Here is a 26,889-nt window from a genome sequence, read left to right on the forward strand (position 1 = left end):
AAAATGAAAGTGTTAGTTGTTCAGTTGTGTCCGATTCTTTGCGACCCCATGGACTAACCCCATCAGGCTCCCCTGTCCATGGAACTTTCCAGGCAAGAATACTGGAGTGGGTTGCCATTTACATCTCCAGGGGAACTTTCCAACCCAGGGAGTGAACCCAGGTCTCCTGCATTACAGGCAGATTCTTTACCATCTGAGCCACCAGGGGCGTCCCATGCTGCTGCTGCTAAGTCACTTCAGTCGTGTCCGATCCTGTGTGACCCCAGAGATAGCAGCCCACTAGGCTGCTCTGTCCCTGGGATTCTCCAGGCAAGAATACTGGAGTGGGTTGCCATTTCCTTCTCCAATGCTTGAAAGTGAAAAGTGAAAGTGAAGTTGCTCAGTCGTGCCGGACTCTTAGCGACCCCATGGGCTGCAGCCGACCAGGCCCCTACGTCCATGGGATTTTCCAGGCGAGAGTACTGGAGTGGAGTGCCATTGCCCTCTCCGGGAGTGTCCCATGCCTCCACCTAAATTGATGAGCTTAACTGTCAATCATGGTTAGTAATAAGCACAGAACTGAGAACTATAGCAAGAGACATAAAGCTTTATAAATCTAAAGAAAAGGTCCCAGCCTCTTAAGCATGTGTGTTCTGTTGTATCTTGACTCTCTTTGTGACCCCATGGACTGTATGTAGCCTTCCAGGCTCCTCTGTTCCTGGAATTTTCCAGGCAAGAATATGGAAGTGAGTTGCCATTTCCTCCTCCAGGGGATCTTCTCACCCCAGGGATCAAACCTGAATCTCCTGTGCCTCCTGCACTGTATGTAGGTGGCTTCTTTACCACCAAGCACCCTGGGGTCCCAGGAATGGCTTTCTTGACATTAAGAGAAGCCATTCTGTGATCCAAGAAGCTTAAGAGAAGTAAGGGAAGACAGGGACAAAGGAAAATCAGTCAGGAAACACAGTCCTAGTTTCCACCCCCCCACCCCTGTCAAGGACTACACATAATCATCTGATACAAGTCTGCAAGCTCTGCAGGAACTAAGGCCCCCACCCAGGTGGAGGATGGACAGACCCTCCTGATTTCATTCAACTAGAGCCTGAACTCTGTTGACCTTTGTCCAAATTCTATGCTGAATTCTCCTCCATTCAAGTGCCTGCATGAATATGCATGTACCCCTAGCTTTAGCAGAAGTCCCCTTCTCCGGATCTTTGACTTGGCAGTATCTTTTGGTTGACACCCAGCAAGAGGCAAGCCCAGCTTTCAGGTACCACTCTAATGACACACACACCATCCCAGGCCACGCCGTTTTCCTCAGGCTTGGAAACACCCTTTCCCTCTCCAGATCCACAGCATTCCCAACCTTTACAGGACACCTCAGGTCCCACTCCGACATCTTTCCAACAGACTTGGTTTCCACACACTGACTTCTCCCTCTACTGAGCACCCAAAGCCTTTAGAACTAGTCCCCTCTCAGGTCGAGGGGGTAGCATTCTCTTTCTGAACCGTGTTGGAGCACAGAGGTCAGGCCAGCTTCTGTTCCTCTGCAGTTTCTCATGGTTCTCACTTCTGGCAGAAACTTGATCTTCCTCAAACATCTTCCCCGTCCCCTGTCATCGCTGGCCTCCCGTCCTCCCGGGCCTCCCGTCCTCCCTGGCCATGTGATCTCACCTTTCTTCCCGCACGCGAGGACTCAGGAACCTGCTGGAGTCATCGTCATGGCTGCTCTGCTGGCTGCTCTGCTGGCTGCTCTGTTGGCTGCTGAGGAAAGACAGGATGTGAACCGTTAACGTTCGCCTCCTTTCTCAACCCTGGGGGAGCGCCGAGACTCCAGCTCGACAGGGAAACAGGGTTACAACATTTTAAAGGTACATGTTCCCTCCCCCTACCATGGAAGTTGACACAGAGGGCATAACTGGCAGGCAGTGGAACTGAGACCTTCTGAAAACCCCACCCATCCTACCTAAAAGCTCCCGGGAAGATCCTGACCTATTACCTGGCTCTTCCCAGGCCAGTTCCATGGAGCAAGTGCCTCTGGCATTCTCTGTCCCTGGGCCTCTAGATCTGCAGGAGAACCCCGTCACCTGAGACCCACAGTTGCGGGCACAGCCAATGGGGCAGGAAGGGAAGGGGTGGCGGTGGGGGGAAGAGAGGGGAATTCCAGCAGGAGAAAGACTTGAGACCCGGTGGGGCCTGGGGCCACCTGGCAGGATTCTTCGCCTCCTGGGAGGGCAAGGAGGGTGAGCAGAGGGATCCTTAAAGCCCTGGAGGCACGATGATTATGGAGCTTCAGTTCACAGAGTTCTTAAAGTGCATACCGTGGAGCCCTGTACTAAGGTCACAAGATAAAAATCTCCAGAATTACCCAAGCCCCATAGCAACTGTTGCCAGGAGCCTTCGGATCTAAACCTGCTAGGCCCTTGACCCCGTATGAGGTAAAATACCCACCCTTCCAGTAGGAATATTCTCTGCCTTGTTGTTGTTCAGTTGCTAAACTGCGTGACTCTGCAATCCTGTGACCTGTAGCACGCCAGGCCTCCCTGTCCTCCACTATCTCCCAGAGTTTGCTCAAATTCACGTCCATTGAGTTGGTGATGCCATCTAACCATCTCATCCTCTGCCGCCCTCTTCTCCTGCCCTCAATCTTTCCCAGCTTCAGGGTCTTTTCCAATAAGTTGGCTCTTTACATCAGGTTGGCAAAGTCCTGGAACTTCAGCTTCAGCATCAGACCTTCCAATGACTGTTCAGGGTTGATTTCCTTTAGGATTGACTGGTTTGATCTCCTTGCTGTCCAGGGGACTCTGAAGTCTTTTCCACCACCACAATTCGAAAGCATCAAGGCTATAAAAACTGGCTACTAGCCTGTGAAAGGGGTCAGTTCTCCCATGAGCTGGTCAGCTGTTCAAAGAGCAATAAACTCTATTCTCTCATTCTGCCTCTGTCTGGAAATTCTCTTCCAAACAGTGCACATACCATGCATGACACTTACTTTAAAATTATGTGGAATTCAACAGTCATTTATCTTACTCAAGAGAAAGAAAAGCTGTTTGGACATCTTATGATACTAGCTGAACCCAAAGCTGGTGATCAGTCATTGTATTAACTGCTAATTATTAAGTACCCCAGGTATCTAATCAAGAGTCCTTAAGCCATAGCCCCCTGGCCAAATCTGGAGCCCCTGCAGGCTAAGAATGGTGCTTACTTTTTTAAATGGTTGGGAATTTTTAAAAAAATTTTTAATGATGATAATATTATTTCATGACACATGAAAATTCCATGAAATTCAAAATTATATGTCCTAAATACAGGTTTACTGGAACACAGCCACTCTCATTCATTTACATAGTAATCAGGACTGTTCTTGCTACAAGGGCGGAGCTGTGTAGTTAAGGCAGAACTGAATTAAGTGCAGCAATGAGGCCATTAGTCTCACAAAGCCTAAATATTTACTGTATGATCCCTTACAGAAAATGTTAGCAAACCCCTGTTTTGTATAAATTCTATTAATAATAAATTGTTATTACCATACATGTCACTCTAACGCAGGCCCAGTAGGACCAATATTGTTCCCTTGTTCTGCTGGATAGTTTACAGCCATAAAAAGCACTGATCTCTACACCGTATATTCCTTAGACTAGATCCCCCGCAGACAGCAAACTCTGAACGTTCTCACAGGGTAAGTGCTGGTCGCAGTGCCTGCACACTTTCCATCAAAGAAGCAAGTGATTTTATAACCATGCTCTCATGATCCCATCTTTCAGCAAGAAGTAAATGAACTCAGAAGCAATTTACAACGCATTTTCAAATACACACACACACACATGCCAGAAATCAGAAAAGCGCCACATACGAAGCTTCCAGTTGCCTGGCAGAACAAAGTGTGCACACAGAGCACTTTTTTTTGCCGCTCATTCCCTACGGAATGGCTCCTCGTCATTCGACTTGCCTTTTAAAAACATATACTCCATCATATATAAAATAGATAGCCGTTGGGAATTTGATGTATGACTCAGGGAGCTGAAACAAGTGCTCTGTGACAACCTAGAGGGGTGGGATGGGGTAGGAGGTGGGAGAAGGGGACATGTGTGTATCTATGGCTGATTCATCTTGGTGTACGGCAGAAACAAACACAAGACTGTAAAGCAATTATCCTTCAATTAAAAATAAGTGAATTTAAAAAAAAACTCGTAACAAATTATGCTGTCATGTTGCTGACCCACTGGACTTTTTTACATTGGGACTGACCTGTCATATGGATCAAGTATCCTCCTCTATACAACCTAGGATAGGTGTTAAGGCTACAGCAGGCAACCCACAGATGACTAGAACTCAAATCCCAAAGCAGACCCATTATCAAGAGAGGAATACCAAAACAATATACTAAAAAGAGAGAGAGAGAAGAATATCAGTCTACATCTCTGGCAGCACATGTGGAGAGTAGGGAGGAGGGGTGTCTGGAGCCCCGTGCTTTACACCATCTAAAACTTAAAGGGGCTCCACCAACCCGATGACCACGCTCAGCACTACAGCCTCTTCATGGAAGAAATTAAACTTGACTCCATTTAAACTATAATGGGCTGTTCTTCCTTCTCACCCTACCTTCCCTTGGGCTATCAAAACTGCTCAGTTGTGTCTGATCCTTTGTGATCCCATGGACTATAGCCTGCCAGGCTCCTCTGTCCATGGGATTTTCCAGGCAAGAACAGTGCAGTGGATGGCCATTTTCTCTTCCAGGGGATCTTCCTGAACCTTCGTTTCTGGCATTGGCAGACGGATTCTTTACCACTGCACCACCCCGGAAGCCTAAAAAGGGAGCTCCCAGAACCAAACGGCAAGAACCAGGGTTTCAGAAAAATAATTGAGCTGATATTAACAAGTTACCCCACTAGATGGCACTGCCGTCTTCCAAACCAGAACCTGAAGGCAGCCAATCCCATCCAGCCTCTGAAACCAAAACTAGAACCAACCTTCTGGCGCCCCCTTCTGGCCTTCCCATTGCTTAGAAAACAGTTCAGAAAGTGGAGGTAAAAGCAACCATGGATCACCTTCAAATTATTTATTGGTTCTAAGCAACTAAGAAATATCAACTGCATGCATTCAACAAGTATTTATAATGCCCTCTAAGTGCACATATATGAAGAAGAGGCAGCATCAAGGTTAGGTTTAGACCTTAGAATATTCTGCCTCAGATTATCTTTCACTTCCTACTATCACGACTCTGAGCAACTTATTGAACAGTGTTTTCCTTACCTACAAAATGAAGACAGATGTTATGAAAGTTCTTAACAATCATAAGGATTAAAGAATACAAAGCTATTCCAAGAATTAAAGAAATATCAAGAACAGTGTTTGGCACATATTAACGGCTGTGTGTGTGCGTGCTCAGTCGTGTCCGACTCCTTGTTACCTCATGGACTGTAGCTCACCAGGCTCCTCTGTCCGTGGGATTTTCCAGGCAAGAATCCTGGAGTGGGTTGCCATTTCCTTCTCCAGGGGATCTTCCCAACCCAAGGATCAAACCCTTGTTTCTTGCATCTCCTGCATTGGCAGCCAGGTTCTTTACCAGTCGGGCAACACCGGAAGCCCATCAACTGCTGTAAAAAATGCTATGATTATGTGTAAGGCATCATTTTGTGGGTCATCGAAAATAAAGTCATGAATCAGACAAGGATCTCTGTCTGATCTCAAACATCTCTCAACATGTTTACAATCTGGAAAGTAAGAGTCAATATAAACTACATTTAAAAGTAGAAAATGACAGCTCTTAGAAGTCAATATTAAATGTTACAGAAACAAAGACCAGAGAAAGATCATTTCCTTCCGGGGCTGGTAAGAGAAAACTGACTCAACAGCAAGGGTTTTTTGCTGACACTTGAAATTCAAACAGATTCAGGATGAGCAGAAGAGAGGGTTCTGGTTCAGTTCAACTCACCAAACACGGACCACATATTAATTAATTAACCTTCATTGAGTATTGCGACACAGCAATGGCCACAGGGTGAAAGGCCACAGGTCGCAGACACTTGTCCTGGGGGATTTGAGGCAACACAGTGAAGAGGTGAAGGTGAGACAAGAGGCCTCCAGGTAAATCCATGGCAGCAACCGCTGCAGAGTGCACAGGCTCCTCCCGCCAACAGGAGGAGCCGGGTCCTCTCTCCTCCCATTTTCAGAACATTTTTTTCACCACCATCTTTAAAAGTGAGATAGAGGCCAACCACTCCCATCCTCCACTCAACTCCATGAACTGATATTTGTTGAGCAGACTTTTCAGAGATTCAGATATGGCCTCTCTCTCAAAAAACAAAACAAAACAAAAAACCTCTCAGCTCCTCTCTTATATGAGCCTTTTCAAATGAGACAGGCTACCTGGACACTGGGCAGCTTGCCCTGCCCTCTACATCAATCTGCCAGGCTTCTGAGGTCATGAAGAAAAACCACCACCAGAGCAGGGTGTTTACAGAGGAGTGTGGGAGGCTTGGGGCTTCCCTGGTGGCTCAGTGGTCCGTCTGCCAACGCAGGAGACACAAAAGACAGGAGTTTGATCCCTGGGTGGGGAAGATCCCCTGGAGGAGGAAACAGCAACCCACTCCAGCATATTTGCCTGGAGAATCCCATGGACAGAGGAGCCTGGTGGGCTCCGGTCCAAAGAGTCAGAAAATTACTGAGGTGACTTAGCAGGCATGCATGCACGTGGAGGCTGGAGGGTCAAGGGCTACACCCACAGTGACTCCATTTCATTCAAGGCCTTGGAGGGCAGGTGACCAGTGTGGGTTCTGCAGCTTAAGGAAGGTAAGAAGAACTTGGAGGAAGGCCAGCAGAGGTTGCTCACAGATGAAAATATTTTGTCAGAAAGTCTGATTTGGGGTGATTTAGCCTGGGCACCAGATGACCCAAAGTCAGCTTAACAATGCAAGGAAGCAGTTGTATAAGCAACTGTTTTTTGCCTTTTCCTCAGAAGAGCTAGTTTAAGGCAGGAGGAAGACTAAAAGTCTCTCCTGTTATAAATTCAAGCTGCTGATAAAATTCACTATAGAAATTCAATTTTGAAACACCAGACGGAGTTACCAAATAAGGTGGGGGAAATGCTTCTTTACATTCCTAAGGGAAACTAGCTGAAGTGAATCAAATCCAGAGTCCTGGTTTTGTTTCCCTGCCAGCAAGTCAGTGCTGGGAGCTTATCCTAGAAGGTCACACTAAACCAGGAACGTTGGCTGGAAAAAATCCACTCCATCTGAGGCAGTGTACACCCCAGAGGCAGAAATTCACAGGCTAGAGCAGGAAGCTCTGCAATGCAGTCTGGGTAAATTCCCATGATTCCACTGGTCTCCCTTCTCCACCCACCTTCATCCCTGGGCACTGGCAGGAAGGGCGTTCAGCCTAAACACACAACCTACTGGGAAGGTGTCCTTTTGTCCTCTATAAAGTACTGCCTCACTCTGAGGGAAATTAAATTTGGCACCTTTTTTGAGCTGGTGCTTTGTAAGTAGAAACAACTCTTTCTTACCCAGATGACACTACTGTGACTCCTAAACTCAGAAGGGGTTTGAGAAATTCTGGAGATTCCAAGCAGTTATGGGGATGTGTGAGCTGTCATTTAGTACTTCCAGAGCCTGGTGGAATCTGTACATTTACCCACACTAAGGCTGTGCCTCATTTTTCGCATTTGTTTTGGGCTGTAATCAGAGCAATTTAGTGTGTTGATACCAATTATCTTATGCTAATTAGAAGCTCTGAAAAGCTCAGAGTGGCTTTGATTGACGTATGTCTTTGGTTAATAAAAGTGGGGGAAGAAATTATTTGAAGCAGTGGATGTAACAGAATTACTCTGAAAGTGAAAGTGTTAGTCGCTCAGTAGTGTCTCACTCTTTGTGACCCCAGACTGTAGCCTGCCAGGCTCCACTGTCCATGGGATTTCCCAGGCAAGAATACTGGAGTGGGTTGTCATTGCCTTCTCCAGAGGATCTTCCCAACCCAGGGATTGAACCTGGGTCTCCCGCAGTGGCAGGCAGATTCTCAGCCATCCGAGCTACCAAGGAAGCCCTGTCTCTATAGAGACAGACACACCTAGGTTCACCCCCGGCTTTGTTTCTTTTTGGCGCTATAAGTTTGACAAGTCATTTACCCTCTCTCAGCCTATTTCCCTGGAAAATAAGAACAGTAACACACCACTTGTAGAACTGTACTGAGGATTAAGTTGTGAGTAATCTAATCACAACATCTGACTTCAGGATTTGGAGTCTGGAAGATTTAAGTTTTGCCACTTAGCACAGTGACACTGGGCAAATTACTTTACTTTCCCAAGTGTCAGATATGGATATTCTACATGACTTTAAAGATTGTAATGAGGATTAGAAATGGTGGTAACCATTTACCATGTGTAAACATCTAGGGCCATGGCAATGGCACCCCACTCCAGCACTCTTGCCTAGACAATCCCATGTGCAGAGGAGCCTGGTGGGCTGCAGTCCATGGGGTCGCTAAGAGTCGGACACGACTGAGCGACTTCATTTTCACTTTTCACTTTGATGCTCTGAAGGAGGAAATGGCAACCCACTCCAGTGTTCTTGCCTGGAGAATCCCAGGGATGGGGGAGCCTGGTGGGCTGCCATCCATGGGGTCGCACAGAGTCGGAAACGACTGAAGCGACTTAGCAGCAGCAGCAGCAGCAGCAGCAGGCCCATCTTGGGCTTCTCAGGTGGCTCAGTGGTAAAGAATTCCCCTGCCAATGCAGGAGACCCAAAAGACTCGGATTCGATGGCAAAGTGGGGAAGATCCCCTGGAGTAGGAAATGACAACTCATTCCAGTATTGTTGCCTGGAAAATTCCATAGCGAGGCCCCAGGCCACAGGGTTGCAATGAGTCAGACACAACTGAGCACACACAGGTCCATGCTGGGGCCTTGGTAGGTGCACCTGAGATGTTGGACACTCATTGGACTTAATATTCACAGTTACTTTGGCAGCAGATAAATACTTTGAAACATCCAATATATGGAAGGGAAACAGCAGAAGAGACCTTTATGGTAAAAATGTTGAGAGCCACTGACTTGAAAAGTAGACTCACGCCATCACCGACAAAAGACTGAGTTTTCATGTTGGATTATATGCACCTGTGAAATGACTCTGGCACCTACCATTTTAGTTTAAGTAAGAAGGGTGTCTGGGGGGAGAAAATAAGTAGAGGATAGCAAATAAGCAATAAATAAGTAAGGTAGCAAATAAGTAGAGGATAAAAGGGAACAGTTTCTGTTTGTCATCTGGCAAGCGGCTATAAGAAAGTCTAATAATAGAAAGTAAACAGATGTGATTTGAGACACTGCCAAGGACTGCTTTTTACACAACATACCTGAATATTCTCAACTACTACTTAGAAAATTACATGCTATGCATGAAAATTAATGATATGTCTGCAAAGATAGCAGGGACTGCTTCTGCTTAATGACTCCCCTGGGAACAAGTAACAGAGTGGGTAGCTGGTCAAAGATTCAGGGATTCAGAATCCAGCTAAATGTCTTTTAACTCACTATAACTCACTACACTCCTCTATCTAGGTTTTGCTGTTGCTTTTGGCTGTGCTGCCCTGATTATGAGATTTTTAATTCCCCAACCAGGGATCCAAGACTCTTGAGAGTCCCATGGACAGCAAGGAGGTCAAATCAGTCAATCTTAAAGGAAATCAACACTGAATACTCATTGGAAGGACGGATGCTAAAGTTGAAGCTCCAATACTTTGGCCACATGATGCGAACAGCTAACTTATTGGAAAAAGTCCGAGGCTGAGAAAGATTGAAGGCAGAAGAAGAGAGCTAAAAGGATGAGATGGTAGGATGGCATCACCGATGCAACGGACATGAACTTGAGCAAACTCGGAGATACAGAGGGACAGGGAACCATGGCAGGCTGCAGTGCATGGGGTCGCAAAGAGTTGGACACGACTGGGCAACTGAACAGCAACCAAACCAGGGATCAAACCCACGCCCTTGGCAGTCAAAGCACAGTCTAACCCCTGGACAGCCAGGGAATTCCCAATACTTCTCTTTTTAATAGCTTTTTTGCCTGTAAACATACCCATGTCTCTGACTTTAAAAAAAATCTCTCCCTATCTCCTTCATGATTCCTTCCTTTCCTTCAGGGCCATTATTTAATTGAATGAACAAATTATTTGGTGATTGCCAAACTTCATCACAACTGTATCACAGATTTACATATAATGTGTTGTGATGATTAAGTAGTTATTAAAAATAAAGAAAAGATACTTATCTCCCTATTTCAAGCATATCTCATTTATTCTGATTTTTCTAGGTAATTTAAAATTCTTCATCTTAAAACATTTAAAATATTATCACATCTAACGCTCCTTTGTGTGTGTGCCTGTGTGCTCAGTCGTGTGTGACTCTGTGTGACTCTATGGACTATAGCCGCCAGCTCTTCTGTCCATGGGATTTTTAGGCAAGAATACTGGAATGGGTTGTCATTTCTTCCGCCAGGGGATCTTCCCAATCCTGGGATCAAACCTGTGTCTCCTGCGTCGGTAGGTGGATTTTTTACCACTGAGCCATGTGGGAAGCTTCTATGGCCATCAGTAAACTTTAAATTACTTAAAAAAAAAAAAAAAAAAAAACTATCAGGATTCTTTGGCCTCTTCCTCCAATTTATGAAGTCAGAGTCTGAGCCTGCTCAAGAATACATATTTTTAAAAAGTGTCCAGTGATTCTGGGGGGCAACCAGGATGGAGGCCTCTGCCTCTACTTCTTCACCACTGACTCGTGAATTAGTTGTTGCAACCTGGACCACACCCCTACCCTGCCTTGCCATCAACCAGGACCTCTGTTACTCCCAGCCAATGACAATAGTTATTTATCTATCCTAACCTCATTTGACCACCCAGGCAGTTCTGCCACTGATGATTATTCCCATTCTTTAAACTTCACTCTTCTTGCCTTCTATGACACAACCATCTGCTGGTTCTTGGATTTTATCCTGTTTATGGGTTTCTCTTCTTTTTTTAGCAAACTTTGTGGACTCTTCTGTTTGGTCCTAAAATGTTTCCGAGGACTCATTAAGCCACTCATTTAATAAATTATCTGATACCCATTATTATGAAAGAGTTAGTGGCTCAGTTGTGTCTGACTCTGTGCCAGGTTCCTCTGTCCATGGAATTCTCAGTACTGGAGTGGGTAGCCATTCCCTTCTCCAGGGGATCTTCCTGACCCAGGGATCGAACCCGGGTCTCCTGCATTGCAGGTAGATTCTTTATTGTCTGAGCCACCAGAGAAGTCCACAATACCAACTATAGACCAGGCATTGTTCTAGAATTTAGATACGAAATACAGAGTAGTAAACAAAACTGAAGAAACCTCTATGCCTCAGTTAAATTCAGTTCAGCCGCTCAGTTGTGTCTGACCCTGCAACCCCATGGACTGCAGCATGCCAGGCCTCCCTGTCCATCACCAACTCCCAGAGTTTACTCAAACTCATGTCCATTGAGTCGGTGATGCCATTCAACCATCTTATCCTCTGTTGTCCCCTTCTCCTCCTGCCTTCAATCTTTTCTAGCATCAGGGTCTTTTCCAATGAGTCAGTTCTTCACATCAGGCGGCCAAAGTACTGGAGTTTCAGCTTCAGCAGCTGATGCTGAAGCTGAAACTCTACACCTCAAGGAGTTCACATTTTATTGGGTATCTTGCTCTTCCAAGCTTTATACCCAGGGAGCCTAGGTTTTGTGGATCTATGAAATTGTTATATTACACATTCATGGGAGAGGATTTATAGCTCTCATCTGATTCTCAACTACAGAATGTAATCCACAGGAGATTAAAATCCACTGCAATATATCTCTGGGGGAATCATATCCACATGCAAAGCTTCAATCGTGATGGATACATTAATGACACCCAAAGATAGCAGAGAGCTGAGCAGTCACTAGTCACATGTGGTTACTTCAATTCAGTAAAAATTCAGTTCCTTGGGACTCCCCTGGTGGTTCAGTGGCTGGGAGTCCACGTTCCCAGTGCAGGAGGCCCAGGTTCAACTCCTGGTCAGGAAGCTAGATCCCATATGCTGCAACTAAAGACCCTGCATGCCACAACCAAGACCCAGTGCAGCCAAAGAAATAAATCAATAAATGAAATATATTTGTAAATTCAGCTCTTTAGTTGTACTAGTTACATTTCAAGAACTTGATAACTACATGTGGCTACTAGCTTCCATATTAGTACAACTAGAAAGCTTTATTACACAGCTTAGAGGTTTCCAGATCAAACCTAGGATTTGAGTTCCAGCTCTGCCTCTTGTAATCTGAGTAACTCAGAGCAGCTTGTTAACCTCTCTTTACATTCTTGCCCCCTTGTCTTTTAAAATGTAAGTCACTTCACAGACCTGTTTGGAGGACTATGCAAGTTAATGATATAAAGCACTTAATAGAAGTCTTGGCAAGTAATAAGTACCACAAAAATGTTAAAATGAAAAAATAAATGAAACGAAGTCGCTCAGTCATGTCCAACTCTTTGTGACCCCGTGGACTGTAGCCTACCAGGCTCCTCCGCCCATGGGATTCTCCAGGCAAGAATACTGGAGCGGGTTGCCATTTCCTCCTCCAGGGGATCTTCCCGATCCAGGGATCGAACCCTGGGCTCCTGCATTGCAGGCAGACGCTTTAACCTCTGAGCCACCAGGGAAGCAATAATACTTAAAAAAAAAAAAATGTTTATGTATTTGGCCAGCACGTGGATCTCTGATCTTCGATGTAGCCCTATGGGATTTTTAGCTGTGGCATGTGGGATCTAGTTCTCTGATCAGGGATTGAACCCAGGCCCCTGCATTGGGAGGGTGGACTCTTGGCCACTGGACCACACGGGAAGTCCTCAGTAATACTTATTTTTATTATTATATATTTGCCATGGGGCATCCCTGGTAGCTCAGCTGGTCAAGAATCCACTGCATACAGGAGACCCCAGTTCTATTCTTGGGTGGGAAAGATCCCCTGGAAAAGGGATAGGCTACCCACTCCAGTTTTCTTGGGCTTCCCTGGTGGCTCAGACAGTAAAGAATCCACCTGCAATGTGGGAGACTTGGGTTCGATCCCTGTGTTGGGAAGATCCCCTAGAGCTGGGCATGGCAACCCACTCCAGTATTCTTGCCTGGAGAATCCCATGGTCAGAAGGGCCCAGCAGGCTGCAGTTCATGGGGTGACCAAGAGTAGGACACAACTGAGCAACTAAGCACAGCACAGCACATTTGCCGTGGTACTGGACTCTCTTGGGTGCAACAGGAATCTCAAACTGAGCATGGCCCAAAATGAATTCACCATCTTTCTGTCCTCTCCCTTTGACTCCACAACTAAGGGTGCAGTCAAATTAGAAATGCACGTCCTCATCAACTTCAAACCAGGTCCTGCAGATGCTACCTTCAGTTCAGTTCAGTTCAGTTGCTCACTCGTGTCCGACTCTGTGACCCTATGAACTGCAGCACGCCAGGCCTCCCTGTCCATCACCAACTCCCGGAGTTCACCAAAACTCATGTCCATGGAGTCAGTGATGCCATCCAGCCATCTCATCCTCTGTCGTCCCCTTCTCCTCCTGCCCCCAATCCCTCCCAGCATCAGAGTCTTTTCCAATGAGTCAACTCTTAGCATGAGGTGGCCAAAGTACTGGAGTTTCAGCTTCAGCATCAGTCCTTCCAAAGAACACCCAGGACTGATCTCCTTCAGAATGGACTGGTTGGATCTCCTTGCAGTCCAAGGGACTCTCAGGAGTCTTCTCCAACACAACAGTTAAAAAGCATCAATTCTTCGTCGCTCAGCTTTCTTCACAGTCCAACTCTCACATCCATACATGATCACAGGAAAAACCATAGCCTTGACTAGACAGGCCTTTGTTGGCAAAGTAATGTCTCTGCTTTTCAATATGCTATCTAGGTTGGTCATAACTTTTCTTCCAAGGAGTAAGCTTCTTTTAATTTCATGGCTGCAATCACCATCTGTGGTGAGTTTGGAGCCCCAAAAGATAAAGTCTGAGACTGTTTCCCCTGTTTCCCCATCTATTTCCCATGAAGTGATGGGACCAGATGCCATGATCTTAGTTTTCTGAATGTTGAGCTTTAAGCCAACTTTTTCACTCTCCTCTTTCACTTTCATCAAGATGCTACCTTACTATCGCTCAAAGGGGCTTCCCTCATAGCTCAGTTGGTAAAGAATCTGCCTGCAATGCAGAAGAACCCAGTTCAATTCCTGAGTCGGGAAGATCCCCTGGAGAAGGGATAGGCTACCCACTCCAGTATTCTTGGACTTTCCTTGTGGCTCAGCTGGTAAAGAATCAGCCTGCAATGCAGGAGACCTGAGTTCGATCCCTAGGTTGGGAAGATCCCCTGGAGAAGGGAAAGGCTACCCACTCTAGTATTCTGGCCTGGAGAATTCCATGGACTGTATAGTCCATGGGGTCGCAAAGAGTAGGACACGACAGAGCGACTTTCACTATCCCTCCAAGGCATCCCATCCTCCATTCATCACTCTGACTGCCATTGCCTGAGGTCAAGCTCTCATCACTCCTGGCAGGGATTACTTTAATCGGCTCCTAACTGCTTCGCCCATTGCCAACCCGGCCCTGCTCCAGTCTATCCTGACGCTGATACAACAGTGTTTTTCTTGAAATGCAGATTTGATCATGGCTCTTCTCAGCTTAAAATCCTTCAGGCATCCCCTAATTTCAGAACAAAGCTCAAACTCCTTACTTCAGACTTAAAACTAAGTTACAAAAGCCCAATAAGCTGAATGCCATCTACTTCCCAGTGCCCACATCTCCCGCACGCACTCCAGAATTTCACTTCCCACTCTGGTCCTTCCAGTTGTCTGGCTTTGCCTGTGCTATTCCCCAGCCTAGTATCAATACATCCTTTCCTTCACTCCCCTCTTTGCTTCACTCATTCCTATCACTGAGGTAGGATCTTCAGGAATTAAGACTGAGGGCTCTAGTTTTAGACGGTCAATGTACGGATGTAAGAGTTGGTCCATAAGGGCTGAGCGCTTTTGAATTGTGGTGCTGGAGAAGACTCAAGAGTCCTGTGGACTGCAAGGAGATCAAACCAATCAATCCTAAAGGAAATCAATCCTGAATATTCATTGGAAGGACTGATGCTGAAGCTGAAGCTCCAATACTTAGGCCACCTGATGCAAAGAGCTGACTCATTGGAAAAGACTCTGAGGCTGGGAAAGATTGAAGGCCAAAGGAGAAGGGGGCAGTAGAGGATGAGATGTTTAGCTAGCATCACTGAGACTCAATGGACATGAATCTGAGCAGACTCTGGGAAATAGCGGAAAGAGGAGCCTGTTGTGCTGCAGTCCATGGGGTTGCAAAGAGTCGGACACGATTTAGCAACTGAACAACAACAACATCCAAATCTCAACTTTTCCACCTGCTCAATTTCACCCTCTATAAAATGGGGATGATACAGGCATCACATATTCTGTTCCTGAATTTTCCGTGTGGTTTGGGGTAGGTAATTTATCTTCTCCATCTCTCCCATCACACTCACTCGTTTGTGAAGTACTTTGTACTCCTTAAATAAAAGATGTTATAAATTTTAAAAAATGGGATGATAAAAATATCTTTTTCAGCGCAGTGTTGTAAAAATTAAATAAATTAGTACCTACAAAATACTTAGGTATCTGGCATTGAGTCATACTCAACATTAAAGCTATTATCATCCTCCAAAAGTAGTACCTTCTCAGGGAAATCTTCCCTGATGGCCACCGCCCACACGGTGGTCCTGTATCACACTGTACTTCCCTTTATCACGACACTTCTCATCCTCCCTGGGATACAGGAATTACTGATTCTGTGCCCTATACCTTCCACCACACTGTTAGCTATTTGAGAGCAAAGATCCTATTTCATGTGTCGTTTCTGTTCATCTCCAGGGCCTGGAACTGTGCTTAGCACATACTAGATGTACACTATGTGTCTGATAAATTAATTCCCTGGTGGTACAGTGGATAAGAATCCACTGGCCAATGCAGGAGACACAGATTTGAGCCCTGGTCCAGGAAGATCCCACATGCCTTGGAGCAACTAAGTCTGTGCGCCACAACTCCTGAAGCCCATTCGCCTATATAGCCTGTGCCCCGAATCAAGAGAAGCCACCGCAATGAGAAGCCCGTGAACCACAGCTAGAGAGTATCTCCCACATGACCGAACTAGAGAGAGCCCATGCACAGCAATGGAGACCCAGCACAGCCAAAAATAAACAACAAAAAAAAATCAACACACAAATATCTAGGCTTGTCCTTCCTTTGACATGTCCACTTCTGATGAATACTCCCCAGCCAGTCCAGAAAACACTTTGCTGAGTACAGTATTACCCGCTTCCTCCAGATTACAATGTGCTTCCACATGTTCAGTAACCTTTCCTCAATACCTGTGTTCAAAGTATCCTGCTAGGCTTTACTGAATGTGTAAGGCCCGGCCTGAGACCTCCAGAAGCCCACCAGCCTATACAAATTCCTCATGGGTCACTCACTCATTCATGCTTGCAGCAGACCAAGCTTCAAGCTTTGGTGCCCTGGAGACACCAACTTGAATTAGATGCATTCAAACCTTCCACATAAAGCCACCCCTGTAAGAGAACCCACGGGGGCTGGCATGGGCCTCCTAACACCAGCCCCACCTCTGTGCCAAAGCTGCGACCCAGCTCTCAGATATGTGATGTGAAGAAGCCGTATCTCATGCTTGACAGAGCCTCCATCAAAAGGCAAACAGGAAAGAACGTGCCCCTCCAATTAGACATCACAGGTAAACATCAGTGTGGAAAGATTTTGCAGTCTAAGCCTCCAAATTTTTGTTTGTTTCTTTCTTTCTAAGATGCCATGAGCATTAAATTTTCTTTTTTTATTCAAAAATTTTAAAATTTTTATATATTTTACTGAGGTATAATTGACATAAATCATTACATTAATTTCAGGTATACAACATTCGGTTTTGTATGTATTGCAAAACAATCAACACAGTAAGTCTAATTAATATCCATCACCTACATAATTACAGTATTTTTCCTGTGATGAGAGCTGAACTTTTATGATTTATTCTCTCAGCACTTGCAAATACATAATATAATGTTGTTAACTACAGTCATCATGCTGTAAATTATATCCCTGTGACTTATTCATTTATAACTGAACATTAGTACCTTTTTGGGGGCTGACATTGGTATTCCTTTTTTTTCTTAATTGTTATTGAAGCATAGTTGATTTACAATGTTGTGTTAGTGTCTGGCATACAGCAAAGTAATTCAGTTACACATACGTATATAAATGTATTACATATATGTGTACACATGTGTATTCAGTTACATATATGTATACAAGTACATTGTTTTTTTTCAATTATGCACATATGTACAAAAGTGCATATTCTTTTCCATTATAGTTTATTACATGATATTGTATAAAATCCGTGTGCTATACAGTAGCACTGTGTTATTTACCTATTTCATATACAGTAGTTTGTACTTGCTAATCCCCAACAATGGGATTTTAAACTTTCATGCTCATCTCCAGCTCTCATGTATACAGAAAATCAAGCTTTGATTGAAAAAAAAAAAGTTTCTTCTCTTGAAAGCTTTAATTGGAAAAAAAAAAATTTCTTCTCTTGAAAGCCATGTTCTGAGATAGTTTTCACAAAGGGTAAAGAACCCCTCACCCATGACAGAATCCTGGGCCTCTGGTCTCACATAATGAAAAGAACTATACTCACCCATTACATCCCTCGGATGGGGCCTGAAGAGACGGGGCAAGGAGAACTTGGGTCAGCTTAAACTCTCTTCAGTTGCTCTCAGCTAAAGGAATATACTGCCTTTCCCCAGTTTCCCACATTCCAGTAGTATCTTTGGCTTCAGTCACTACTTAGCTTCACAGTGAAATCTTAGGTCCTCTGAAGAGAGTAAATACAACTTCACCACATCTCCTATTGGTAAACTCAGGAGGTCACGGGGCCGAACAGTTGTTTTCCAGGACTTGAAGTCTCTGAGAATTCACTAAGACCTTGGGCAGCACAGTCTCAAAGGCCAGCCAGCCCCCTGTGGCCCCTCCGCCTTTGGAAAATCCCCTCGTTCCCAATCCAGTTTCAGGAAGCTGCTGAGGGCTCTCAAACCCCAGGAGAGCCAGAAGCCATTTGGTCCACAGATAACCCCCAAATATAATCTTCAAAAAAAATTTTTGCCACACTGCACAGCTTATGGGATCTTAGTTCCCCAACAAGGGATCAAATCCAGGCCCCTGACTGTGGAGTCCTAACCACTGGGCCACCAAGGAAGTCCCTTGGACAATCCTCTTGATCCTGGTCCTTTTAAAGTGCTCAAAATGAGAAGCTAAAGTTCCCTCTCTGATGTCAGAGGGGTAAGTCAGGAGATTTGTCCTGCAGATATCCCTACTTCCTCCTCACCAAGAACCCTTACCCACATTCTCAACTATCACATTTTGAAAGAGATAACTGATAAGAGACTATCTGTCTCCTGGCTAATTTGCATGTGTGTTTTTAGTGAAAGGCACTCAACTGTCATTCAGCTCAGCACCCAATAACACGCCTCAATACCCTGGGTTGACAGAATTTGAATCAGACAACGTGTGGTTTCTATTAAGCCTTTGGATATTTTGTAGATGGAATCCCACCCTCCAAGGAACCACTGACTTTGGTAATCAATATATAAACTGGGTTTGCTGGATCTCCTCTGGCTTCTCTTCTGTTGTTATTCAGTCACTCAGTTGTGTCCGACTCTTTGCGACCGCATGGACTGCAGCATGCCAGGCTTCCCCGTCCTTCTCTATCTCCCAGAGTTTGCTCAAATTCATGTCCATTAAGTTGATGATGCCATTCAACCATCTCATCCTCTGTCGCCTCCTTCTCCTCCTACTCTCAATTTTTCCCAGCATCAGGGTCTTTCCCAGTGAGTCAGCTCTTCACATCAGGTGGCCAAAGTACTGGAGCTTCAGCTTCAGCATCAGTCCTTTCAGTGAATATTCAGGGTTGATTTCCTTTAGGACTGACAGAGTTTTGTACAGTCCCCTTCTCATCTCTACAAATTCTCTCTCAATGATCTCATGCAAGTCCATGGCCTCAACAACCCACATGTTGACTCCCAAACCTGTACCACCAGCTTGGATCATTCCACCAAGCATCAATTCCCTGGATCCAGCTCTTTACAGAACATGACCAAAACCCTGCCTCCATGGACTCCTCAAGCAGCATGTCTAAAACTACCCTCTCCTTTCCTCACTCTCACCTGTACTACCAAATAACTCACATCTGCCTTCCTTCACTCAGCTACCTGTACCACGATCCATCCACTTAGTTGTACAAAGAAGAAACTCAGAAATAGTTCTGGCAATTCCCTCTCCTCCACTCCCCACCTCCAAGCTGTCACTGAGTTCTGCTGCTCCTACCTTTGAAACACCTACTATATCCATCCCCTTCTCCCTCCCTGTCCTGTCCTTGCCCTGGTCATACCAGACTGGTTGCATAAGAACTGACTGAAAACATTTTAAAAAATAGGTTCCTACTGCCTGCCTCACTTGCCAGATTCTGATGCTGGGGGTCTGGGTGGAGCTTGAAGGATTTTTAAGGCACATCTTAAGTCTGCAAACCACTTAAGTCCTACTCTACTGAAATGGTCTCTTAACTGTGCTGAAAAAAAATTTTTTTAACAACCAATCGGAAAAGAGACTGATTTGTATCATCTGCTGAGTTTTGTGCTGTAAATACTCCCACAGCGGTTGATTTCAAGCACCAACGTGATGCCACTAAAAAAAAAATCACAATGGGGAAGCTAAGTGCACAGCTGGTAGAGGCAAGGTCATCCCGCAAAGAATGCACCTAGAGCATCACCTTTATCTTCTAAAACAACCTCTTCCCAGGTTAAAGTCTTTTAAAGGTTTCCGCTTATGTCACAGATGACAGTCCAAAGGTCTTACAAGATGAAACCAACTTCTTCTCAACTTACCCGACAGGAAGTTCTGCCTAAGCCCCAAAGTTCTGTTGACACTGAGTCAGTTGTGCCCCCCAAATACACTACGTCCACTCACTCCTCCAAGCTTTGTCCATACTGTCCTCTAAATGTCTATTCTACATGGACCAAAGTGTGTGAGTCACTCAGTCATGTCCAACTCTTTGTGACCCCATGGACCACAGCACACCAGGCTCCTCTGTCCATGGAATTCTCCAGGCAAGGATACTGGAGTGGGTTGCCATTTCCTTCTCCACATGAACCCACAGACTCCACCTCAAAAACTGTATTTCCCAATACTTCCCTGGTGGTCCAGTGGTTAGGACTCTGCGCTTGCAATGCAAGGGGAGTAGCTTCAATCCCCAGCTGGGTAACTATGATCCCACATGCCTCGAGACATGGCCAAAAAATAACAACAAATAAAAAATCACAATAATATTGTTGTCTCTCCAGGGTCTAGCTTGTTGGTTTTCTCTTCTTACCTGACCCAAAGCTCTGTTCCCTTTGAGCCACGGAGCTAGGACAAGTCCAAACCTTAGCAGTTATCGCCAGTGATAATAGTGGCCCCGCCCTAGCCTTGGAGATAATCCTTTGGCTGCATCAGAGAAACCCTTCTTTAGCACAGACACTGAGTGTTATTTCCAGTGTATTCAAGCTATTGCACACTAACATGTTGTGTTTAATACTAATGGCAATCCGTAACATTTAAACAGTGCTTTCCAGTCTACAAAGTGCTTTCTTGTACATTTTTCCATCTGACCTTTCCAACCTTATAAAGTAGATAAATATATATATATACTTTATCTACTTTATAAGTATATATACTCTCTATATATACTTTATCTGCTTTATATATATCTACTATATATACACACACACACACACACACACACATACACACACTCCGATCCTCATTTTAAAGATGAAGGGGACTTCCCTGGTGGTCCAGTGGCCAAGAGTCCACACTCCCAGTGTAAGGAGCCTGGTTTGATCCCTGGTCAGGGAGCTAGATCCCACATGCTGCAACTAAGAGTTGGCATGTCGCAACTAAGACAAATAAATAGTTAGAAAATGCAGCCAAATAAATAAATAATAAGTATTTTTAAAATAAATAAAGATGATGAAAACAAGGACTCAAGGGAATATATGACATGTCTAAGCGTAAACAATTGCTAAGTCAAGCAGTGAGGATTTCAATCCAGGTTCTCTAACCCTGAACTCTTTATTATTTCACCTTGAGTTGGGCCATAGCTTTCACTTAAAACTGGGAAGGGGTGGGTGGCAGGAATGACTTCAGTGATGAGACTGGGAAAGATATGAACTTGGGGGTGGGTTTGCTGGGAAGGGCCTGAATGTTCATTCTATTGAAATTGTCCATTGTTTCTCTTCTGCAGGAGGCAGCCCTCAGCCAGAAAGCAAGGCCATCTGGGAAGTCCAAAGCCGCAAAATCCTTGAAATGAGAAGTGATAAGATTAGCCCTAACCAGTCAATGGGCACTGACGTGAGATGGGACAGATAATGCAACTTGCCACAACGTCTCAAGGCCACAAGTGAAATCAGAGAAATAAACAAGTGTTTGATGATACCTGAAAAATACAACTTATGCTTCAGAGTCGAGCTGTTTCATCAACCAGCTGGTGAAAAAGTCACAGGCACGCCAAATAAGCCAGAGCAACGTGCCTGGAAAGACAGTAGGACTTCCTAGAGCCAGAGCCTGGCTCAAAGACACTTTTAGGAAGCCAGTGGAAGGTTGGCCTGAGCCCAACGGGGAGGCCTGTAAGACCAGAAAGGCCAAGACCATCCCATTTAGGTCTGAGAGCAGGACTCAGGAGGGGCGGGCCAGCCACAGACCAGAAATTCAGGTGCCCTGAGGGCCTCTGCACAGAAATAAGCACAGGAAACACTTGTCAGTGCCATCTTGACTCTCTGCCAGCCAAGGTAGAAGAAGCTTGATTTAGGAGCCAATGTGGAGTAGACTGGGCAGCTGATGTTCCAGAAACAACTGGTGAATTCCTACAGGAATGTTTCAGATTCTCCCCCCTCCCCAAAATGAAAAACGTGGCCAGGGTTTACTTTACAGCTGATTAAAGATCCAACTGAATTAAAAATAAATATGTTTTCAAGACATTTGATTACTGTGGCTTCCCAACTGGCAGTTAATTTTGTCACCACCTGTTTCCCTCTAGTTAATAGAATTCAAACCCCCGAAGCTGAAAGTGTTTGAGTCCTAAAGGTTACAGTAGGCAAGATACAGAAGCCCTGCGTTCTGCCCCAGGGATTGAGGACAGAGGCACCCAAGGGAAGAAAGGACAAGGCATCTGGAAAGAAGGTCAAACTCTTTTGAGTCCTACAGGACAAAGGACACACGGGGGAGGAGGGGTGTTTATGCAGAAACCCTATTGCAAATAAACGGTCAGATGCCACGTAGGGACCATGGCCTTTAAGGACAGAGTGAGGGTGTGCTCTATTCCAGAATCAGTCTTTCCAGTCTCCTTGTGTCCCCTTTCCCTGACCCACCTCCACTCCCATCCCCAAATTCATTTGTCCTTAGCCCCAGGAAAAACTGGTTTAAGGTATAACTGTTATCGTGGTTTTTTATATTTTTTCCAATTAAAAGAAATAAAAACAGTCCTGTTTTTATTTCAGTTGCTCAGTCATGTCCAACTCTTTGCTACCTAAGGACTGTAGCCTGCCAGGCTCCTCTGTCCATGGAATTCTCCAGGCAAGAATACCACCTGACGCAAAGAGCCAACTCACTGGAAAAGACCCCGAGGCTGGGAAAGATTGAGGGCAAAGGAGAAGGGGGTGACAGAGGATGAGATGGCTGGATGGCATCACCGACTCAATGAACATGAGTCAAGGAGATGGTAGAGAAGGACAGGGAAGCCTGGTGTGCTGCAGTTCACGGAGTCGCAAAGAGTCGGGACACAGATTAGCAAATGAACAACAACAACAAAAGCAGTCCTAACCAAGAACTCTGGTCACTTACCAACTCAGACAGCCCCTCAGGGGCCTGGGAAGAAACAGCATTGACTGGACCTGGACTGGGGACATCTGGGTGGACTGGGGACACCTGATCTGTTTGCACAAAGGATTTTCCACCCAGGAGGTAACGCCTATCTTTTCAGCTAAGCACTCTTGACAACTTTCTGATAAGGTATACGCCACTCATTGCTCACTTTTTACTAGCAAGAAGGCAACAGGTACTGGAACACCTTGAGAATATGAGAATTATGAACAAAAGTATATGAGAATATAATTATGAGAATTACATAGTTATGAGAATAGTGAACAAAAAATAACAGAAGGTGAATAAATCATAAATCATTAAGTTTTCATATAAGGATGTTAATGAAACAACCTCCCACCCGCCCATCACATCTCCTCTTTATTTCTGCTCTAGGAGTCACATATATAGACAAAGGCATAAAATAGATTTTGATGATTTACAAAGTGGATAATTCATTCACTCAAAATTTATTTAAAGAACTCTTTAAATGGCAGCGCGTAAACAGGGAAAAGATGAGAAAGCAGACTTTAGATGGACCAGGTACTGTGCTGAAAAGTATGGACACAAAGTACCCTAAGATCTTAATGTGTGCTGAGAAATGCAGCAGAAAAGTTAATGATAACTATTTATGAGACCAAGTTTGCTTCATAGAGGAAGGGGAAACTAACATGTACTGAGTGTCCACTATGTGCATTTTTCACATGATCTCACTTTAAAAAGACAGTATTTGAAGAAAATGTATTTTAATTCAAATTCTAATCTATTCATCTTATTTATTGCAAGAATACAAGTGTACCATTTTATGTTACCAAGTATCCCCATCTGTCCTAATTCCATTGTAAATATAACCCACCTATGACTTTATTATCCAGATTCCATTTGTATTTCCTGGGAATTTTCGGTTTTAACTTTTTATGTACTGGAGTGCAGCCAATTAACAATGTTGTAATAGTTTCAGGTGGACAGCAAGGGACTCAGCCACACATATACACGTATACATTCTCCCCAAACTCCCCTCCCATCTAGGCTGCCACATATTGAACACAGCTCCATGTGCTATACTGTAGGTCCTTGTTGGTTATCTATTTTAAATATAGCAGAGGTGGAGCAATGGTAAAGAACCTACCTACCAATGGAGAAGCTAAGGCTTCAATCCTTGGGTTGGGAGGATCCCTTGGAGAAGCAAATGGCAACCCACTCCAGCATTCTTGCCTGGAGAACTGAATGGACCGAGGAGCCCAGCGGGCTCCAGTCCATGCGGCTGCCAAGAGTCAGACACGACTTAGTAACTAAACAACATGTTTGATCTCAAACTCCCTCACTATCTGTTCCCCCCATTCTTCTCCCTGGAAACCATAAGTCACAATGACATTCTTTCTGACCAACACAGCACCCCCGAACAAACTTCTTTAAATGCTTTTCCAAGCTCAGGGCTAGGCAGGCGATTGCATTGACGATGCCAGAAGCTCACAAGACTGCTGAGTCCTCTATGTAACTCTGCTGGGCTAAGAGCATTAAGATGCTTATACACTGTATGGGAGCAGAAATCATCATCCTAAAATACATCTCTTTTAAGGGTGATTCCCCGGTAGCTCAACAGTAAAGAATCCACTTGTAGTGCAGGAGCTGCAGGAGACATGGGTTCAATCCCTGGGTTGGGAAGACCCCCTGGAGGAGGAAACGGCAACCCACTCCAGTATTCTTGCCTGGAGAATCCCACGGACAGAGGAGCCTGGTGGGCTACAGTCCTCAGGGTCACAAAGAGTTGGACACGACTGAAGCAACTTAGCACGCAGGCATGCACACTGTCACATAAATATTTTAAGCTGGTTCTTTTCTGAGAAACAGCAGACCTGGGAAGGACTCTAAAAACCAACTAGAAGTTGCCCTTTTGAAAGAGACACTGACATCTGTAAGAGAATTCTCCATCTACAAAGCTGTCTTTGTCATCACCTAGAAGAGGAGGAGAACAAATCTCTAGAAACTCTTACTAGTGGCGAAGATAGCAACGTAAATCTACACCACCATCGCCCTTGTTCACCGTGCCTTTCCTGTGACTCTCCCACCCTCAGCATCCTCTTCTGTCTTTAGATGAGGATGGTGTTTATGGAGAGGCCTTGGGGCCGCTGTGGCAAATTACTGTTTTCCTGAATCTCTCCCACATGTACATGCTATTAAACTTTTGTTTGATTTTTCTCCCAGTTTAGCCTTTTCTTTTGGCTGTGCCACACAGCTTGTGGGATCCTAATTCCCTGACCAGGGATCAAACCTGGGCCATGACAGTGAAAGCACTAAGTCTTAACCAGTGGACCACCAAGGAAGTCCCTAATTTTCTCCTATTATTCTGTCTCATGTCAGTTTCATTCTTAGGCCAGTCAGAAGAACCTAGAAGGATATAGGAAATTTTTCTTCCTTCCCCAACAATGCACATCACTAGTTAAGGAGATCTGACTCAGAGATGGGAAGAAGTTACAGAAGCCCAGAGGGCTAGTCCAGAAGCTCCGCTTTCATTCTGTAATCACCCATCTGCAGAGCTGACACCTTAAAGTATCCCACCTGTACATACACACCCTATACACTTTATCACTCAAAATGCTCGTATTCATTTCTGTCTTTTCTGCTCGTCACCCACATTTCAGCAATAAATAGTGTGTGTCGGGGGTCGGGGGGGCTTTCCTTATTTCATTAGCTAGGCTCCTTTAAAGCAAAAAAGCCACCTAGGGACTTCTGTGGTGGTTCAGTGGTTAAGAATCCACCTGACAATGGAAGGGACACAAGTTTGATCCCTGGTCCAGGAAGATCCCACATGCCACAGAATAACTAAGCCCCTGCACCACAACCGCTGAACTAGCACGCCACAAGTACTTAAGCCCGAATGCCTAGAGCCTGAGCTCTGCAACAAGAGAAGCAACCACAGTGAGAAGCCCGCGCACAGCAACTAGAGAGTAGTCACAACTAGAGAAAGCCCGAGCACAGCAATGAAGACCCAGCACAGCTATCAATCAATCAATCAATTAATTAAAAGGCCATCTGCTCCAGACTCTGTTTTACATCCAGTTTCTTCTCCAGGCAATTTTAGTAAGAAGGTAATGAGTGATACTGCATGGGCAGGCTCCATTCCTGACTCAGCTGGGAGAGTCTCATTTGCATCAGATAAGTTGGTATCCAGTTGCCCCCAAGAGGGCCAATATTCACCCCAAATGGGTCAGACCATTGTGGTTTCATCATACTTCTTGAAGTTACCACATTTTCCCTTTGATTATCCCCCTCTCCTAACTGGTGGTCTCCACCAGTTGTATTCACTTCCTCTCTATTCACTTCACCCCACAATCAAGCTTCCAATTCTACCCCTTGATACAAACTGTTCTCTTATCAAAGGTCACCAATGACTGCCTCGTGGCCTTTTTTCCTATCTCAATTCTTCCTGACATTTCTACAACATCTGGAATCACTATTCCTTCTTGGGGTAAAAAGTACCCTTGGCTTCATTTCAGTACTTAGTGAAATAACCTTGGGCATTCAAAGTGGCATTTCCGGGGCACTTACTATATGCCAGGCTCCATTTGAGGGAGAACACCAAAATTAAAAAGGAAAAAGATACCGTCCATTCTTAAGGAATTTACCACCTAACAGAGAAACAGACAGTCCATCGGATACTGAGATCACACACAATGAAATAACTGTTGCAAGCGGGCAGGGTGCAGGAAGTGTGTGTTCAAAGTTCAGGACCCACAACCAGACAAAGAACAGCTGGGTGGCATGGGAACACAAACAGCACTTCCCAAAGAAGGAAGCATTTGAGCTGACATTTGAAAGTAAAATTTTATGAGCAGACCATATTCCAAATGGAGAGGTTGGCACAGGGCAAGAAACAGAGGCAAGCTCAGTCAAGGACCTTGACTTTATCAT

The 26,889-nt window shown here is 45.0% G+C and overlaps 1 protein-coding gene across 4 annotated transcripts in view; it reads right to left on the minus strand.

Moving 5' to 3' along the window:
* GRAMD1B (GRAM domain containing 1B) overlaps positions 1-26,889 on the minus strand; it is a 188,342-nt gene that overhangs the window by 138,084 nt on the left and 23,369 nt on the right. For 3 of the 4 annotated variants that reach the window (XM_027563428.1, XM_027563431.1, XM_027563435.1), the window contains exon 2: positions 1,654-1,743. In XM_027563428.1, the coding sequence (XP_027419229.1) occupies positions 1,654-1,743 (90 nt within the window). The remainder of the gene's footprint in view (positions 1-1,653; positions 1,744-26,889) is intronic. The other variant, XM_027563430.1, reaches the window with a different exon arrangement.

Source organism: Bos indicus x Bos taurus, chromosome 15, assembly GCF_003369695.1.
Source record: "Bos indicus x Bos taurus breed Angus x Brahman F1 hybrid chromosome 15, Bos_hybrid_MaternalHap_v2.0, whole genome shotgun sequence".
NCBI classification, from domain to species: Eukaryota; Metazoa; Chordata; class Mammalia; order Artiodactyla; family Bovidae; genus Bos; species Bos indicus x Bos taurus.